The sequence below is a fragment of the Hippoglossus stenolepis genome, chromosome 9, assembly GCF_022539355.2.
Source record: "Hippoglossus stenolepis isolate QCI-W04-F060 chromosome 9, HSTE1.2, whole genome shotgun sequence".
Taxonomy (NCBI): Eukaryota; Metazoa; Chordata; class Actinopteri; order Pleuronectiformes; family Pleuronectidae; genus Hippoglossus; species Hippoglossus stenolepis.
This window is the reverse complement of record NC_061491.1, coordinates 13,394,592-13,413,878: the sequence shown is the minus strand read 5'-3', so window position 1 is coordinate 13,413,878 and position 19,287 is coordinate 13,394,592. Positions and strand designations below refer to the sequence as shown.

Genomic DNA, 19,287 nt, shown 5'->3' with positions numbered 1-19,287 from the left:
CCTTGACAGAATAGTCTCCTGGATAGATTTAGTCAAGTCTGTCAACAGGCATCAGTTCAAGCCGGATGACACCCCATGTCAGACATTAACCTCTCTATTTCAGAACAGAGGCGCATCTGCCAAATACTGTTATTGAGCTGGCACCGCAAGAGCATAACCTTTCCCCCACCCCACCCCCGTAAATATTAAAGGTGTATGGTTAAGAAATATTAATGTCATATTCAATCAATCATTACCACCCTAAGGGGAAAATCCTGTTTGAGGTGTAGCAGTATTAACAATTTTTAGCTTTGGAACTGTCTGGATATCCCGCTTCTAAAACGTGTGCCACAATGAGCCTCCTCTCTGCCTGTCAAAATATTTTGCCTTTTGTCCTGAGGAATCTGTTCGTTTCAGTGAGCTCTGCCTCCTCAAGGTTCACGCTGACACACGGGAAAAGGCAATGTCTCCACCTATAGGTACAAACACAGCACTGCAGTTCACACAACTCCCCCCCCCTTCAATGGCTCAACGCATATGTTCAGCAAAATAAAGGAAAACACATTATTGAATCAAGTTTACTTTGAATAATATAATCCAACAATAAAACAAACATTTGAAAGCAGTTGAGTTTGTAAAAGCTATATATTTGTAAGTTTGGAGTAAATACAAAGAGCATACATACCGTCAAACAAGCACACAACATACAAACATACAAGCCAAGTATAGAAAAAGATAGATCTTTTTATACATTATTATATACACTGCAGAGTATTAAGACGTGACAGAAAACTAAAACGGGAGGATTGTGTTTCATATCATCTGCGTATCGACACAATGTTTTAATCTCTTATGATCTAGGAGAAATTAGGACAATCACGAAACGTATAGAAGGACATTAACATATGAATAAAATACAGCCCCTTCAAAGAGTGAGAGAGAATTACAGGTGTCAGTACAGTGCCTTGTTTTTCCTTTGCTTGTTTTATGTTTTATGCTGCCGCTCTGGTCTGGGTAATTACAATGTGCTGTGAGACTGTCAGTGACAAATACAGAGAAAATAACTCAGGAAATACAGAAAAGATGATTACAACACGATGTCTGATACATGAATCTTGATTATACAGTGTACCAGTCAAGAGCAGTACATTATTTTTCTTTAAGCAACATAACACACAAAGCAAACAGTGAGCAGAATGGAACGCTTGTTATACGTGTGGATCAAAACGAGAACTATTTTTAAAAAATTGTGTTTCCTACAGGAAAAGCAAGTTTGTGATCATCTGTCATCACGATCTGATCCCTCCCACCAACATTCCTACTGTATCTCAAAGGAAATAAGTTATTTTGGTCCAGGAAAAAAGCTAGTTTATCCAAGTAAATGAGGCTGGGTAATTTCTGCATACTTGTGAGAATATTTTGTTTTCTCAAAAAATAAAACCCATCAGAACTGAGAGTTCCTCTTAATGCGAGGACAAAGTTTAAGTGGGAGGATTAAGGTAAAAACATGCACGAACGTAAGGGGAGATGGTGTCCCTGAGTGTGTGTGTGTGATGGTGTGTCTCTTGTCGGTCTATATGGTCTCCACATAATTGGCAGGGAACAGTCCTTGACGGCCGTCTTTGCTCCACCCCCTCCACCAGGCTTTGTCCACCGTCTCCACGTCCCTGATGATGTCACCGGGTTCAAAGGAGATCTCAGACTCGTCCTCTGTGGGAACCACAAGATAACATGGTGAAGACCCGCTAATCACAGTGTAATTACTGTAAGTGGAGGCACTTTGTGTGCACATGCGCGCCGATTATCCCCTAAATGGCAGCCTACCTGCTTGGTAGTCGAACAGAGCGCGGACGCACAGTTGTCGCTCGGTTAGAACCTGTGGAAAATGGATTCAGAGAAAGGCTGTAATCACCAAATACTCATCTTGTTTAACCAAAATTCACATGGTGGAAAGAACAAAAACAAAATCCTTGTCATGGGAACTTGTTGAAAACTACAGTAACCAACTGATTTAGGAAATTACTGAGCCTTTTTTTAAACATGAAACTAAACATGTTTGTGACCAAGATCTACATCTTATGGGGCTGAGCAGCAGAGACGGGGAAGAGAAGTCACACGGTATTGACAGACTGACACTGTTGGATTTTGGTCGTGTGTGATTTATTGACAGTAAGAAAAACTTAAGAAGTAGAATGTCACTCAGTCGAGCCCATACCTCCGCCAAGCCCAGCCCCCTTATGAAGCCACACTTAATCTCACCAGATCCGTATCAGCATGTTTATTTGAATCTGCAGCAAAGTGCACACTCTCATAAATATCAGTCCCCTGAATGTCAACGAAAATGTTGCTGAACACCCGACCTCGCAATTTTAAAGAAAGTGAAAAAAAAAAAAAGCCAGGATCCGCCCCCTGATCCGGATCTGCACTAAAATTCAATGGATTCTTCCTCGGGTCATGCCCCACCCCTCCACAACATCTCATGAAAAACAAACTAACTAACAACTGACAAAGACATTACCTCCTCCTCTGAGGATAGACTAAGTCATAAATAAAATATGTAATTTCCAGTAGAATATATTTTACTGTAGTTTTTAAATACACATTTAATTGTTTTGAATGTGAATATATTAAAGAGACACATTTTTTCCCACTTTCTTGTGTTTGTGTGATTAACTGTGCTCTTTGAATACAGTTTTTAATTAATCACATATTCTAATTAGGAACATAGACATTTTTGGGACAGTTAATATTTGTGGAAGACACTGTACAAGAACAACACGCGTCTGTAGATACACTACCTCTTCTCCATTTTCTGAGATCTCCTGCTCCTTCTCCTCGATGACACCATCCTCCTCCTCCTCTGCCGTGCCATGAAGATCATAGCACACCGCCAGCTCCGGTGAGCTGAGCTCTGTGTCAGACAGACTCAGAGATCGCTCTGAGGAAGTGTGAGAAACATCCATCAGCCACAAACCAATATACCTTGAAGAATGTCTTAATATATCACAGTATTTTTACTGAAATGTTGCCAAACCTATGCCGTTGTGTTTCTGTGCGTCCTCTCCATTTGTGATCCCGTTGGTCGACAGGATGATACTCTCGTGTTTGATTCCCTGACAACCTGGCTCAGCATCTTAAATAATGAAGGTGACTTGTTTTTTCATCGAAAATGTTAAGATGTTTTAAATATTATTAAATGTTAATTTAGTCTAGATGACAGGATATAAGAAAAAGGGGCCTACCTGGCACTGCTGACTCTTTCTCTGAAAACTTGGCAGGGGCCTGACTGTCCTCTGATTGGTCAATCTCCTCTCCATCAATCTTTGCCTCATCTTCCTCCTGCATCACCTCCAAGGACTCCTCATGAGATGCAAACTCAGCTTCTTGTTCCAAACCCTCCTCTTCCTCTTCTTCTTCTTCTTCTTCTTCTTCTTCTTCTTCTCCCTTGTCCTCTTCCTCCTCCTCCTGCTTCTCCTTCCCATCCTCTTCTACCTTCTCCGGCTCTACCTCAGTCTGGACTGGCTCAGTGATAACGGCACAAAGCTGCGGTCGAGTAACCTCTTCTTCCTCCACATCATCTTCCTCGTCCTCCTCCACCAGTACAGCCTGTACCTTGTAGCCAACGTCTGAGACCAGCTCAGTGTGCACAGGAGAGGCACTGTTGAGGTCTATCGAGTAGCAAATTACATTGTTATTAAAACAAAAAAGAAAAATGTACATTTCATAAGCTTACATGTTGAAAAAGTGAATATGGACTTTGTGTGTGTGAGGCAGAAAAGCTGAACCGTCTGGGTGCACAGTTCAGTTAAGCTTGGCATGACTAAGAGTACGTGTGGTTACTTTAGGAATATTTAATTGTGACTGGAATATAAAAATAATCTGTCATTTCTGTATAATAAGCCTCTGATTCATAAGTCTTGGCTACTTTACACAGTCTGGACTATGTGGAGTAGTTTTTGGCCAAAGCATCTAAGTCATTTTAGCCTGTAATAAAAATTTTAACCACCATTATTTTATGTCAAATGATTAATGTCCTTGGCGAACAAATGCGAAATAAGCAGAGTTATAGACTCCTCTTCTCACCGACTCATTCTGAATGGGAATTTTGTTATATTTTTTCTGCAGGTTTGTTCAAAAATCTGATCTGAAGTTAATACTGTACCTGTGTTTGGCTGTGGTTTGTCAGGAAGAGGTGCAGCTAGAACCTGCAGAGGCTCGAAGCAGAAAGCTGAATCCCCTGGCTGCGTTGGGGTATTTGGGGGTGAGGCAGGCAGGGTCTCTGGATGTGCCTGTGACGGTTTGTTTTTTACTAAACTGGAGGTCAAGGAAGCCAAGAGGCTCGGGGAGGCCGGGGGTGCAGAGGGTTGTGCAGGTGACGGAGCTTTGGGCTCAACAGCGGCCTCCACTTGTTTGTTAGTTTGTGGGACACTGGGCAGGGCTGTAAGTGGAGGGGTGGGGCGAAAAGGTGATGTGGGCTGTGACAGGGGGGCTCTGGGGCTTTGTGGTGAGGTGACGGGGCGGAAATCGGGGCTTCTGGGGGGGGACGTGGTGCGGTAGATGGGCGAGGGAGGAAACCGGGAGAAGGGGGAGACCAGCGGGGAACTGCGAGGTGAGGAGGCCGTGCTCTCCTCTGCCTTAGAGAAGATGAACGCCGTGTCTGTAAGGCTGCGCTGGTATCGTCGGAATGGTTTGCCTGGAGAGAAAGAAAAAAGTTTGTTAGTAGTCGAGAAAATGAAAGAATAAATTATAGGTCCGAAAATCATACATCCAGTTTCAATGAGGTCATGTGGATCCTCGAGCGGTGGCATTTCTCCATGTTTAAGCTCACGTACGACAACATACCAGTGCGGGACGATCCGGGGCTGGTGGGACTTTGCGATGAGGATGATGACAGCTGTCTGAAGAACTCCCGAGGGTTCATGGATCGCTGGGACACTAACACTGCTGCCTCCTACAGGTCAGTGAATGCACAGTTGGTAAATGGAAGCAGGAATCTGAACTTATCAAACAGTAATGTTATCTGCAGGGTTATAGAAGTCTGATCTTAACTTACTGCTGCTTTCTCGATAGACTCACTCCTTCTAAGACGAGCCCTCATATCGTCCTCATGCTCCTTCTGCTGCTCGTCCTGTAAGTACAGACACCAAACCACACTCAGGTTTACATATTCACACACGTTTTATTATTCCTCATTTAATATATTATAAAGATTATGAGAAACTTTAGTGTTTTGATGATAATTATTTTTCATAAACTTTTAAATGAAGGGTAGAATGTAAGATGAAGATATTGTTTTTTGGGATATTTATTTTGTTTATGTTTTAGAATTTACATAAATTAGTTGATGGTAAATATATACGTATACAGTATACATAGTGTACTCTGCTCCTTAATTTAGACCTGGAACTATGTAATGTGGCACAACTTACGTGCATGTAATATGTTTAACATTGGCAGAGTTATATCATTATAAAATGTGATGGGCCAGCTTTGGTTGTGAGGGATTCAGGTCCCATATTTTGAATTTGGACATTAAACCTGTAAACTGCCCCCATGCTCTTACTTTACCTACAGCCCTGAAGTAAGTTATAGTGAAGCTAAGGAGGAAAAGCCTGTCTTACAATATTAAGCCCTAATTAGTGATATGGAAATAAGTAACCTATGCAAATATGATGACCACTATTAACAGCTGGCACAAAGAAAAACATTGAAAGTCATTTGTACAACCTTAATGGTCACTGTGACCTTTGACCACTGAAATCGAATCAGTTATTCCGTGAGTCCAAGTGAACATTTGTGCCAGAAAGCATTCTCTAGAGGAGTTCTTGAAGTAACCTTGACCTTTGACCTTCAACCATAGATTGATAAAAGCGTCAGCTAAATGAAATGTGTAATGTAATGTAACAACCAAAATCTATCCAGTTCATCTTTGAGGCCAAGTGAATGTTTGAACATAATTTGAAGTAATTTCCTCAATGTGTTCCTGAGATGTTGCGTCCAGCAAAAATGTGTTTTGTGAAGTCATAGTGACTTCGGTGGCATAAAATCTGAAGACACGTCATCTTTTCAGTTGCACAGTTAAAAAGTTTGTACATTCAGCAAACTGTATGTCAAAATGTAAAGAAGTCTGCAATGCATTCCTATTTTGAACTATTTGTATGTATAGCAACAATTGAGAGTGTGAAACAAGGATTCAGTGACACGTTTGCTTAGCTTCAGGTTATATTCTTATCAACGGTACAATGCATTATAAAGAGTTATTAATTGGTACACAACCCACTTCCCCATATCAATTTAAATCAGTCTATTGTTGTCTTTGACCCCGTTCAGACCTGGTATTAGTATCCTTCCTGAGTGATCCAATCACAAATGGTCACTCTCACGTACTTTACGCTGTTCCCTTGTGATCGGATCTCTCAGGACGTTGTTAATACCGGGTCTGAACAAGACCTTTGTTCATGTAGAATTAATCAATTAGTCTTTGCACTTCAACAAATGTGCCCCTCACATGGATCAAGGGTTTAAGCTCTAAAGTCCTCGGGGACAATTAAAGATTTAGAGCCAGACCTCACACAGCCTGTGGTCAGTCCACTTCTTCCATGAGTTCAAACCAGTCTGACCACATTTAGGCCACAGCCCAGCAGAGATAGTGTTGATTTTGCCACAAGACAAATTCCATACTGTTCATCATTTTGTATGCAAAGTTAAACACATCTCTTTACTCACCCATTTGAATTTCTCCTTTCTGCGCAGCTCCTCTGCTTGCTCAGCCTGTTTTCTTCTGTGACACAGAGAAGCAAATGAAATAGCACAAGTTATTGTGATGCACCCATATGCACATGGATGTTCTCTGTTCATCCACACGATACAAAACACAGCCACTAGAGGGCAGTGCTGACAGGAGACAGACATGGCTCTAACCTCTGCTCCTCGATCATCTGTAGTTTCTCGTTCATCTTTCTGTCTCTCTCGTCTGCATCCCTTCGCTCCTTTAGAACTCTCTCTTTTTCAAGGCGCCGTCTCTCCTCCACTGCTCGTCTCCTCTCCTCATCTTTCCTCACTTCCTCTTCACGCTGACACACACAGGGGCACAATGTGAGACTATAGACTATAGTAGACTTCCATTTCTTTTTCAAATGAAAGTATGTCTCTCTTTAAACATTTCCTGCACATTTTAGCCAATCAAATGTGGCCAAATGAGGCATACCTCTGCACGTGCCCAGAAGGAGTCTCTGTTTATTAGTCTCATCTCCATTGCAGCATTAGTTTTTCTGTAGTTTGTACCCTGTAATAAAAATGGAGACAACAATTCTCAAACTTTCCAATGGTGCATTTTATGTCACTCTATCATATTGTATCATTTTCAGTAAGTAAAACCTTTTTTAAATGCCATATTAAAAAAAAAAAAAACATATTCATGAGCTTGACTGAATAAACAGTAAATGCAAAAGTGAAATTTACTAAGAGTAACCTAAAAAACTGAATTTACACCTAAACTATTTCACAAGGTGTATTTTAAGTCTTTGCCTCCATCTGATGGACAGATGAAGTATTTCAGGAGACTCACCACTAAGTCCTCCTTGTCAGCAGACCTGGAGCTTCTCCTCGCCCACTGTGCAGGAGCCTGGGCCTGTGTCTTGCTGAACTCGGCTCTTATCTTCTCCTCCGTCACATCGTCCGCCTTCTCCGCACTAATGAACACATGTGCTTCCTGAAACACGGAGGGCACGCAATGAAAATAAGGAGATGACAAGTAGACTTAGACAGATGTGAATTTAATCCACTCTCATATGCTGTACTGTGGCCACAGACACAGACACACAGACACACAGACACACACACACACACACACACACTAGAAATCCATCCACAAGTACACACATTCCCTCTGGTGGTTTTCTCTTGGTCTGACTTGAAGTTATGCAAACTTGGAGCCAAACAGTTGTGCAACTGCTTCACTTATAAAGACGGAGTGAACAAAAACAGTCCCTGGTTTAAGAGTTGGGACAGGAATGCATTGGTTTGGATGCTTATGGATAGCAATGGGAGGGCATGAAAAGTTGTGGGTCAGATAGTGAAACTGAGAAAAATAGGGTGTGAATGTGTGTTTGCAAAAAATAAAAAAGGTGGAAAGGGAGAAACATTTGCTCAAAAACTGGAAGTCAAGCCAGGGGGAGATTCAGAGATATGAGAAAAACAAGACTATTGACAGAGCATTTTCTACAATCACAGACCAAAACACTGTTCCGCTGCTGCCCTTTGGGACAGATGTCAAACACGGCTGAACTCACATCTGTGTTTTTCTACATTTGTGCGTGGCCAGGACCTGAGAATAAATTCCTCGGAGCGCCACTCGAGGCTTGTTGAAGGAGGGCCAGGCCCGTCCGCCTCCAACAGGAAACCACAGATTTATCTGAGTGACACCGCTGACACTGACACTGCACAGAGCATTCACCGTGCCCAATAATACATGTCAGTACAGTGTAAAATCCATATCACTCTAGCTGTTAACTGCCAACTGCATGACACACAGTCCAGACCAGACAAGCAGCCCGCAGTGCTTCCATGGGACACTGGGAAAATCACAGAGCCGGAGAGAACAACAATCTGCAGCAAAGGCTCACTGTGACTCAGTGTGCTGTTCATTTCTGCAGAGTGCAAGTACAGAAAACTACTAGATTTCAACCTGCATCTTCATGTACTGTAACTCATTGTGTAGAGGAGGTGGTGCAGAAACTGCCCAATGAATACCTGCATGACTAATACTGAAACCAAATGCATGATGGTTCATGTAAAAGCATGCACGGGTCAGACAGCTCTAAGCAGGCGTCTCTCATACTGATGAATTGATATGAATATCACCTTATATTATTTTCATATCTGTTTGTTTAACATGGCTGGGTGTCATTCTACTGCATTCAAATCCTCAGACTTTCCTGTTTCAAAATAAAATCGTTTTACCTTCTTGTTTTTTTAAATATAACTCATAAGTGTTTCACATTAAGGAAAGACCCTACACTCTTCTCAATCTGTTACCTTCCTCTTTATTCTTCCCTTTTCTTCTCACTCTCTGTCAACCTCATAACATGTGTTTTGCAGTAATGCGATAACTTCACATGTGCCAAACAGAAAGCTTTTTGATTTCAGCTCATAGTATTGCTGTGCTGTTGTTATTGGTAATAGCTAACAGCACTATTTAGGTGTCATAACCATGCCGTTATGTTCTCTTCATTGAAAAATCTCAAAAATTGACCGAGTAGGATGCATGCACGATCTTTTTCAGGAATTGTGGCATTGATGACCTTGACAAGAAAAAGTCACTGTGGGTATGAGTGCAAACTCTCTGGGAGGAAGAGGAGGTGATGTGACAGGTTGGGAGTTACTTTCTCGCTATAATTGGGCTCAATTCTGCACAAACTGTCTCTCTGCTCTGGAAGTGAACTGCTTCGAGGAGTCTCTTTCTCCACTTGCTCAGACTGTGAGAGGCAGTAGGTGGATATATGGGATATTCTCAGTGTCCCCAGGTCAAGTTTGTCTCGATTGAGGGATGCAATTCTTGCAGGAAATTTTCATTGTTTGCATGTAAAAACCCAAAATTATATTTGGTTTGCATGTTCTCCCTGTGTCCGTGAGAAAACCCCCCACAAAACTAGACCACAGTCGCGTGCATACCTCTGCCAACATTCTATGTATGAAACCACATTTAAATTCACTTGATCCAGATTTGTATTTGGTGCACACACTCATAAACATCTGTCCCCTAAACATTCTTTCATCAAGATCCATGAATTATTCTCTAAGAGATCAATGAAAATGTTGAAAAAGTCTCACAATGTTCAACAGCAAGTGAAAAAAAAAAAATCCTGGTTCCGCCCCCTGATTCAGATCCACACCAATATTTGTTGGATTCTACCTCCACAAACTTTCATGGGAATCACTAGAGTAGTTTTCTGCTAAATAACAAACAGACAAACGCAGACTAAACAGGGGGCGGAGGTAATAAACCTGAGCGAAAAACAAGAGGGTTCTACCCCTAAAAACTCTGTTGCTCTAATAAGTGGGAGTGTTATACTTCTGAGAAGTGATGACATTTGCTTTAGTAATGAGAGCTCATTGTCTGAAACAACACAGGAGGCGTGATGAAGGGCTGGTGGTGGTTGACATGAAACTAAAGCCTCTGTTCTAAAGTGTGTGGGTGTGTGCGTGTGTGTCGTGTGTGTGTGTGTGTGTGTAAAGGCCAGATGACAGATGCTTCAGGGTTTTGAGCCTTGAGCCAAATGCGTTGCCTTATTCCTTATTTTACAAGAGAACTACTGTTCTTTGTTGCACCACAAATCTCAAACATCTGACTGGAGCAAAACATGTCATGCCACAGCCGATTACCTTTATAAATACATTTGATTAATTAAAGGTGACTTATAATCAAAACTTCTCATGGGATTGTACTTCAAATTCTACTGGTGCACGTACACACACGTACACACGCACACACGTACACACGTGTACACACACACACACACACACACACACACACACACACACACACACACACACACACACACACACACACACACACACACACACACACACACACACACACACACACACACACACATTTTCTTAGCCCCTTACCCTAACCTTAACCATCACAACCAAATGCCTAACCCTAACCTAAAACTAACCCTAACCCTAAAACCAAGTCTTAACCCAAAAACAGCCCATTTTACTTTACCAGCCAAAATGTCTTCACAATGTCAAAACGTCCTCAATTTTGGTATTGAACCAAAATTGGCCCTCATAACTAAAGATACACATGCGCACATACCCACCCACCCACACACACACCCACACCCACACACACACCCACACCCACACCCACACACAGCGCCCGTCTGGCTGAACTTCAAGCTGCTATTATGTCAGTGGAGATGTAGAACAATGGTAACATCTGCACTCTATTCATATTTTAGTTTTCATAACTTAATGCTACACTAGAGTACAGTATGCAACACACCCAAAACTGCTGCCGCTTCAGACTCGCCTTGACAAAGCCCTCGCTGCCAGCTGGGACTTGCAGCATAGCAGACCAGACGACAGAAATAAAGAGAGAAAAGGAGATAAGGAAAGAGGGAAGGAAAGAAATAAAAAAACAGAAACAACGTGCGAATGGAAAATCGAATTGTCTGTATGCAAGGGCTTAAAATAGGTCGAGACAAATTGAGCCCCCAGTTATTGTCATCATTCTCTGCTCAATGTGGACAACAGTAATATATAACACTGCCTTGACATATGCAGGGTGAGATATTGAGATAGACGCTGCTTTTACTCTCCTTTTACCCTAAACAAATATCCCTAATATCCCTAGAACATCACTAATGTCGCAGGTTCTCTGAGACAACGTCAACACAGCCACGTGTTGTTCTGGACAAGACAGAGATGATGATGATGGATTAATCAACATTATATTGCCGACCAGTTTTAATGGACAAGACAGATAATAAACAAAGAGAGTCCACAATATAAGCAATTTAAAGTTTGTAATCCTTGATTGATTAGATAATTGATGTATCAGTTATCATCAATATCATATTTTATACAGCGTCACTTCTTGAACTATGATTTGTTTTCGCAAGGTGGCTGTGAAATTCCACTTTCCTCACCAACATCAGATGCTTTTACAGCCACAGGTATCAGTGTTGTGCTGTTTTCCAATTTCTCCCTGATGCTCAAGCTTTTTTGCTTCTAGTTCATGAAAAATCAACTTGGTGTGAAAGCAGTTAGTCACGTGGCTTCAACACAGTGTGAAAAATGTCTACTGGCAAAGTTAGAATTAACCAAAGACAGAATAACAGTAATGCATCATCACCACAGTCTTTGGGCCGGGATATTTCTGCAAATACAATCCACATGCTTGGCTGTAATGTCCATTGTGCAAGGTGAGGCAGCGTGAGCTCCTCCAGTCTGAATTATCTGAAAGTAATAAATCTACTTTCCATCGCCAGGTTATGGAAATTTAAACTTGTTAAATAACTGTCAGAAAAACAGTTAAAATTAATTATTCCTTTTTGTATATTCAGAAGGAGGGAGCTTAGCATATAAAATATAAGTGATCATGGGTTATTTGTATTGTCTTGCCGCAAGTCTGGCTGTTCATATATATGTGTTTTTGCTGAGGTTAGAGGTCGCACTTCTCCCACAATTCACAGCAGGACAAATTTTCTCCACTCCCCTCCACATACTGACCATGAAATCATCTCTCCAGACTTTTTTAAATCCCTCATGAAAATGGCCCAAGGGTGCTTATACACACACACACATATGCTCACACACACACTCACACACAGGGTTAGGGGTTTTCATGGTGCAGCTCAGAAAATCCTGAACTTAACAATTACTGTTTAAAAAGGGAGACAAAAAAAAAGAAAAACGACAAACATTCCACAGATGCCTCTGCAGTTGACTGGGTGATGCCTTTATATGGAAACTAGTAAACCTGGGGGTGAGCTGAAAATCTCCTCGTCAGATTGAAACACTTAATAAACAAGTTGCAGCTATAAGATAGGAATGGAAGGAGTTTTACGTTTTACAAACATGCACATAAACTGTGAAAATATTTAGAGATGAACTATTCTCTTGTTTTGCCTCTACTTCCTGTCGCTCATATCACCACTTGAGTTTCTGTCCATTGGGTTTCGCCACAAACAATGAAGCTTTAAACCCCAAACTTTACAATCCCCCCCCCCTGGTAATGACATGTCAGATGGACCAATCACACACAGGACCAGTAGAACAGGAAGTGGACGGAGGACAGGAAACTACCAAAACAATACAAAGTAAACTAGTGTGTGTAAATATAGATTTTGAGAGTACAAAGTCTAAAATCAAGGGGTAAAGAAATCAGAACAAGTCAAAATATTTGAATTTGGGAGTTGGATGTTTATGATGTTTTCCTTGACTATACTGCTTCTGCCCGTCCTCAAGATATGTCAAAGGTAAAGTGATATTTGAATTCTCTTGAGAGGGGAAACCATGAACATGAGCTGATGTCAGATCTAAAGGTATGTTCTTAATGATCGAGCACATTTCCACCTACTGCACCTTGAAGAAGTTTTTGATGGCCGGGATGTGGCTGGCACATTCTGTCCTGCGGTAGTCTTCCACGTTCTGTCCGACCTGCGGACAAACACAGGATGTAGACACGGACATTCAGCTCATACCTCTCGCTGAGGGACAAGACTAAAAAAAGACGAGGAACAATAGGATTCACAATTACAGCCCGGATACTAATCTGCATTTCACATAACTGACCCCATGAGAATGTCAAGAGTTCAAACATTACGTCATAATGAAAGAAAATGTACACTGTAGTAACATGAGGGTTTGGTCACTCTTAATGCAAAGACACAACAGGATGGAGATGGATAACTTTCTTCAGCAGCACTTTACTGTTCATCTTCACCACAACAACACTTCCTGCTTCACATGTGAAGAAGCTGGTGAGAACTTAAACTGAGGTAACTGTGGGGGAACCACAGAGGCAGTTTCAACACATCGGATCTGAAGATGCAAATGAAAATATTTCAACGTGAAAATATGTAAATAATCCAATGTCAACATTGTAAACACATTTTTAGCAAGTCAAGATAAACGTATGAATTCACTTCTAAACCACTTGGATCTTGGTTTATTTGGGGGGGCTGATAACGATACCAAGTAAAAGAGTAACAAAATATTACTGGACAAGATGTTGTTATCAACCCTTATCCCTCCCGAAGAAATGCAATTGAAGCTTGATATTTTATAATTTAACCAAAAACTTGATTATAAGTAACTATAAATAAAAAGAAGACACAAACATAGCCATATATACTGTATATACACCACTTGAATTAATAAAATAAAACATTATTTTACGCAAAATACAAATGCAAGTCTCTTCTGCATTGTTTATTCTGTATAATAGAAGTTTTCATATCTGTGCATATCGGGAAACATTAACGTCTGTGAAAGACTCATATCAGCCAATTTCAGACCAATAAACTGGTCGGGCTCTAGTTCTTAATACGTCAGTGTGTATGAGTTCATAAGTATGTTTTGTAAAAGCTGGATTTTGAGAAAATTACACGCTACTGTTATTATTCTGAGTCATTCACTTTTCCCACGTACGTCTGACAAACGTCTGTCATGTTTAATTGTGCATGAGGATTTACATGTTCTGTTTGCTGCTCGGGATTCATAAACTTCTTTTTACTACAATGACGTAACGGCACATTCTCACAGCGTTTTCCCACATGTCAGATGCCAAGTAAGCCTCTGTCAAAACAGAACCACAGAATGTGAATAAGCCAGGATTTTGTCCGGGGCATTTTACAGGTTAAGAAGTGCACTGATTTCCCTGGATGCGACGACTTAACATGTTAAACCCATTATCTTGGCGCCGCTAAACGACTTTGCTCTGACTGAAAGAAACCATGAGCGCTTGTGTGTGTACAAGCAATATTTTTTTATCTGTACGTGTTTCTGTAATTCCTGCTGGTATGTGTGTAACGATGGGCTCATGCTAATATGAGCTAAGCCCCATGAGGCTGTCTGCCACTCACCCAGTTGATCATAGCGATCCGGAGGCCTCCTGTCTCCCCACTTCCCACTTTGCAGAGTCCATATTGCGGCTTGGATATGTGAAACTTCCCCACAAGCTCTGTCACGCCACCCGCTGTAAGAGAGGACACAGATTCAGGGACAAGTTGGACAAAAAGGACGCTAAATTCAAAACGGTGCAAACTTCCACCAAGCCAAAGTGAAGAAGCTGAATTTTCATTTCTAGAAAACATTGACCCTTACCTCCAGAGTCAGCAAGTTTGAGCTTGTTGGTCAGTCCATCATATGTGAATAATGCCCTGTGGACACACACACACACACACACAGGTCAGCTGCTGAGACATGTCAGAAACATCTGTAATTTTCAGTGTTAGAAAACATGGTTTAATTTCCTGGATTAAACAACCACTCGTGTATCCCCAAGAGTAATGACTCATCCACAACTTTTATATCCATGCATGAGCGTGTGGACGGCCGGGCACGGCATGTGTCCAGTCCATCATCGTGCACAAGGGACACATACAGGCACGCACACATGGAGAGCCAGATGTTTTCTCCACATGTCTAAAAGAGAACAGGCTTCCCCGCAGTGCACGGCATCGCTACAATGCACCAACTATAAAAAAAAAAATCAAATCTCCTCATCTGTGACACACACTAGTAAACTTGTTAACTTTCCATCTGCCTCCAAGCCCTTGTCACCCAGAGGCCTTTTACAGCACTTGTGTAAAACAGGACGGCAATCAGTGACACAATAACCTTCATTCATGGCGTTAACCTCCAGTCTGGTGGCTCCTGGAGTAAATGGAGCCTGTGCTGCTCACTGCTACAGGCTTTTGCAGGTGAAAACGTGTCCTACCGCACCCTTCCATCAGTCAAACTGCAGGTCACTGTGGCAGCTCAGATACATGACGTGTTTTCATGAATTCAGTGTTGAATGGATTTTTTGGAGATGATAACATGATAGTGTATTTTAGCATTGAAGAATCTGCAAGACAGAAAAATGTGACTTAAGAGATTCTAATCAACAGCGACGATTAGTTTAACATGTCAACACTTATCTATACTATTTGTCATGAAAAGCTTCTTGTGTGTGGCTGAAGTGATACTGGTTACTTTCAGAAGTGGCCTGCAGGGAGGCATTGTTAAGACTTTTTACGACTATGTGTATTTGTCTGTGTTTGGGCACGTGTATGTTTGTGTCCGACTGTGTGTCTGGGTTAGGGTTAGGGTTAAATTCCCCTCTGTGGGATTCATGGGGTGTGTCAATAACATCTGGAGCTGGGTATGGCCACGAGTAGCTATTACAATGGGCCAAAGGTGAATGGTGTGTGTGTGTGTGTGTGTGTGTGTGTGTGTGTGTGTGTGTGTGTGCGTGTGTGCGTGAGTGGGAGAGAGAGACAAGGAGAGTTACACAAAGAGACAGAGAGAGAACTTTTCAACATTTTTCCTACTATACAAATTGCACAGTGAAAAACATCAGCACTGTTGTTGCGTACAGGCTGACAGGTCAGCTACCTCTTATTTTTAGCAGCTCTTATTTTTCATGATACAACAAGTCTGTGTCCAAAGAACAAAGAGCGACAAAAGTCAATCAATGTGTGTGTTCGAGAGTCTGCTGAGTGCACAATAACCATATTGTGTGCCCTGTTGAGCAAGCTGCAAGCTGGCCCTGCATGTGCGAGGCAGCAGGCTGACACTGCTCTCTCGTTTCTGTATTGTGCTGATTGTGTTGCATCTATGACTTTGTCAGGCAACACAACATATCTTTGAATAAGAACTTATCCAGAGCGCTCCAGGATTAATTAAGCTTTGTGTCACCCGCATCCTTCACATGGATAAGTCCAGTCACAATACCTAAATACAACACACTCCTCTCCCTCATTAACGGCATCCAGAGCTCAGACGCCGAGCCACATTTACTGAACCTTGGTCCGCAAGAAATTCCAAAAGGTCACCGTTCACAAGCAGTCAAGGACAAAGGTCGCTGTGCCTCTGTAGGAGTCTTAATTGCATGTGCAAATTCTCCACCCACAGTGAGCAGGGCTGCACATGACGATGCACTGCGATGTGGGAGACTCTTTGTTCTGCCAGAGCTTTTAGCTAAGAGTTTGCGAAAGCTCCTGTTTTCAGACAGCTTTCTCGCCTGGACTTTACTTAATCTGTCCTGGATACTAAGAGGGAGAGAGAGAGAGGCCGAGGGGTTTGAGAACGCAGTGATTTCACACAGCTAGACAAAATATGAAAATGGTCAGAAAGTATAAAAACTTGAGTATTTCAAAGATCCACATTTTTAAAATGCTAAAGATTGTAGAAGGTAAAATAAAGTTTAGGGGAATCAAGTTAACATTTTTCTTCTTTTTTAGAAAGTTTCATTCCATTTACTGCTCACGCATAGTTTAATCAAAAGATTAACTGCATGGTTGAAACTCAAATGAAATGTTCCATCATTTCTTTGGTTCGGTGAACACATCATACCATGTAAAACGTTCTCGTTGCTGACATGAACTGAATGGATTATCTTTGACAGGAATATCTGCAAATGTTCACAGTTCTGCATGTTGCACCTTTTTGAAGCTGAGCTTATTCTTCACTGCTGTTTACTGTAGCAGAGGATGATGTTAAAACCAGTGGTAAACCACTGAATAAGGATGTGTGTAGTGAATGAATGGATATAGTTCTCCAAACAGAAGATGAGGGTTCAAGTTCCCATTACAAGTGTTTATCATGCTGAAGTGTCCTGAAGCAAGACAATAATGATGATGGTGATTGACAGCTGAGACTGACTTGTGATTGGTCGAGCACAGGCATCAATCCAAAAGTGCGCCATCCCCCCATCGCAGCTGCACAGACTCTCGCTTTAAATGACGTCATTGCCTTGAGATGACAGCGTTTGTATCTGGGATATTTTAGCTTCATTTCTGGATAGTGGGAGGAAGTGTCTTTATAAACAGTCTATGTGCTGACCCATGGTGCGCAACATATCCAAGTAAGCCAGTGGGATGCCATTCACACTCTCTTGCTTTGTCTGCACTTGATTAGCTATACTGTTATGCTGTAGGAACATCAGCAGTTTTAGTAGTAGTAGTAAATTTTTTCCCCCAAATAAAAGAGCAGAAAGACCCTCATCCCCTCACACATGTAACTTTCTACAGAGCTCCACTGACTGATGAGAAAAACAGATCCCTCATGTCTGTGCTCCAGCCCACCTCCAGAGTCAGCCAGCTATGACCTCACCTCTGAGAGAGGGAGGGTCGGAGAGGAGATTTAGAGAAAGAGGCCATCATTAAGGGGAATGAGTGGCATGAAAAAGGGGGAGACAGAGGAGAAGAGTAGGGAAAACAATGATGTCACCATCTGAAACATCAACATTTTTGAAGTAATTAACAATGAGAAATGAAATCTGTGCATCATTACCACAGCGAGACACTCTGTGGAGCTTTAAAACAAATAAACAGCCATTCATCTCAGAGTATACAAAGAGAAAGGCCTTCATACAGACCATAAACATAGACACGCACACGCGCGCACGCACGCACGCACACGCACACACACACACACACACACACACACACACACACACACACACACACAGTGAGCCTGAGCCAGCAACAATAAGGATGGTTTGTTTTGGACTACCAGAGCCCCTGTAATACCTCCAAACATGCTACACTCTACCATTCCAAGATGAACATAACAGAAGCAGATGGTGAGCTGTGCTGGAGAAGGACTTGTTTTCTCTTATCCAAGCATTTGACTACACCAGTCTCAACTCTGAACTATTTCACTGTGGTTATACACAGTACCCGAAGATACTCTTGGTATTGTAATGCTAAACACAAAGCAAATTTTCGTTTTGCGTAGCACAGGTTTGGCCACAGGATCATGCGATCATTGTGTTTACCCGCGGTGCTTGCGTGAGCAATTCGTGAATTTGTACCTGCTCCCCTCCTTAAAAGAGGAGAGAATTGACTACAGAAGCCTGCAGTGCCGTCGGTTCCACAAGAGCATCTAGAGGTGCACACGGCTTGGGGATTTTCACCATCTTTTCCAGGAGCTATTGAGGCTGACCGGTGGCCAGTTTGAGGACTTGCTAGCTCGGATCAGTGCCAGGATCTGTCTCTGGTGAGTTGTATTCGACTCGCCCAGTGCGAGTGACAAAAGATGTGCATCTATTTATGTGTTTGCATTGACTTTGTATGTAATTGCATGATGAACTCAGTGAGCCATAACTTCTAAGAAGACAGGGCTCATTTATCCTCTATGTTAGCTATGTATACGGAAAAGGAAGGAGCCTCCTGTTGGTACTCTGCCCTCATTTTGCCCATATTTGTGCACATCTTCTGAAAGTGTACAGATATTGGCTAAAAAGAGCAGTAGCACCAGACATCATGGGGGGCAGTGTAGCCAAATATACAAGCAAGACAATCAAAGAACACAAGGAAGAAATTTCAACGGCCAGGCCAACATTAAGGATGCATGGAAATATATGGGCAGTGATGGCTAAATCATTTTGAAATGGACAAATCTCTTGTCGGACGTAAAGGCAAGATAATTGAGCCTTAATTGAGATTTACATACATTCTATTTTTGTTCTGATGCTCTCGGGGAGTGCATTCAATTGTACTTGTACTGTGCATTCTCTTACAATAAGCAAAAATGAACCTATAGGAATACATTTTGGACCTAACAACTAACTAACATTTCTTA

General features: G+C 41.8%; 1 protein-coding gene across 1 annotated transcript in view; it reads right to left on the bottom strand.

Moving 5' to 3' along the window:
* Positions 1 to 543: 543 nt before the first annotated feature.
* si:dkey-40c11.2 (drebrin-like protein A) overlaps positions 544 to 19,287 on the bottom strand; it is a 35,067-nt gene continuing 16,323 nt past the window's right edge. The window contains exons 3-17 of the mRNA XM_035165854.2: positions 14,821 to 14,876; positions 14,580 to 14,692; positions 13,078 to 13,152; positions 7,547 to 7,690; positions 7,187 to 7,264; positions 6,901 to 7,052; positions 6,706 to 6,760; positions 5,033 to 5,107; positions 4,822 to 4,930; positions 4,142 to 4,672; positions 3,222 to 3,647; positions 3,014 to 3,112; positions 2,778 to 2,917; positions 1,804 to 1,855; positions 544 to 1,689 (exon numbers count right to left, since the gene is read on the bottom strand). Coding sequence (XP_035021745.1) covers positions 1,553 to 1,689; positions 1,804 to 1,855; positions 2,778 to 2,917; positions 3,014 to 3,112; positions 3,222 to 3,647; positions 4,142 to 4,672; positions 4,822 to 4,930; positions 5,033 to 5,107; positions 6,706 to 6,760; positions 6,901 to 7,052; positions 7,187 to 7,264; positions 7,547 to 7,690; positions 13,078 to 13,152; positions 14,580 to 14,692; positions 14,821 to 14,876 — 2,242 coding nt within the window. The 3' untranslated portion in view covers positions 544 to 1,552. The remainder of the gene's footprint in view (positions 1,690 to 1,803; positions 1,856 to 2,777; positions 2,918 to 3,013; positions 3,113 to 3,221; positions 3,648 to 4,141; positions 4,673 to 4,821; positions 4,931 to 5,032; positions 5,108 to 6,705; positions 6,761 to 6,900; positions 7,053 to 7,186; positions 7,265 to 7,546; positions 7,691 to 13,077; positions 13,153 to 14,579; positions 14,693 to 14,820; positions 14,877 to 19,287) is intronic.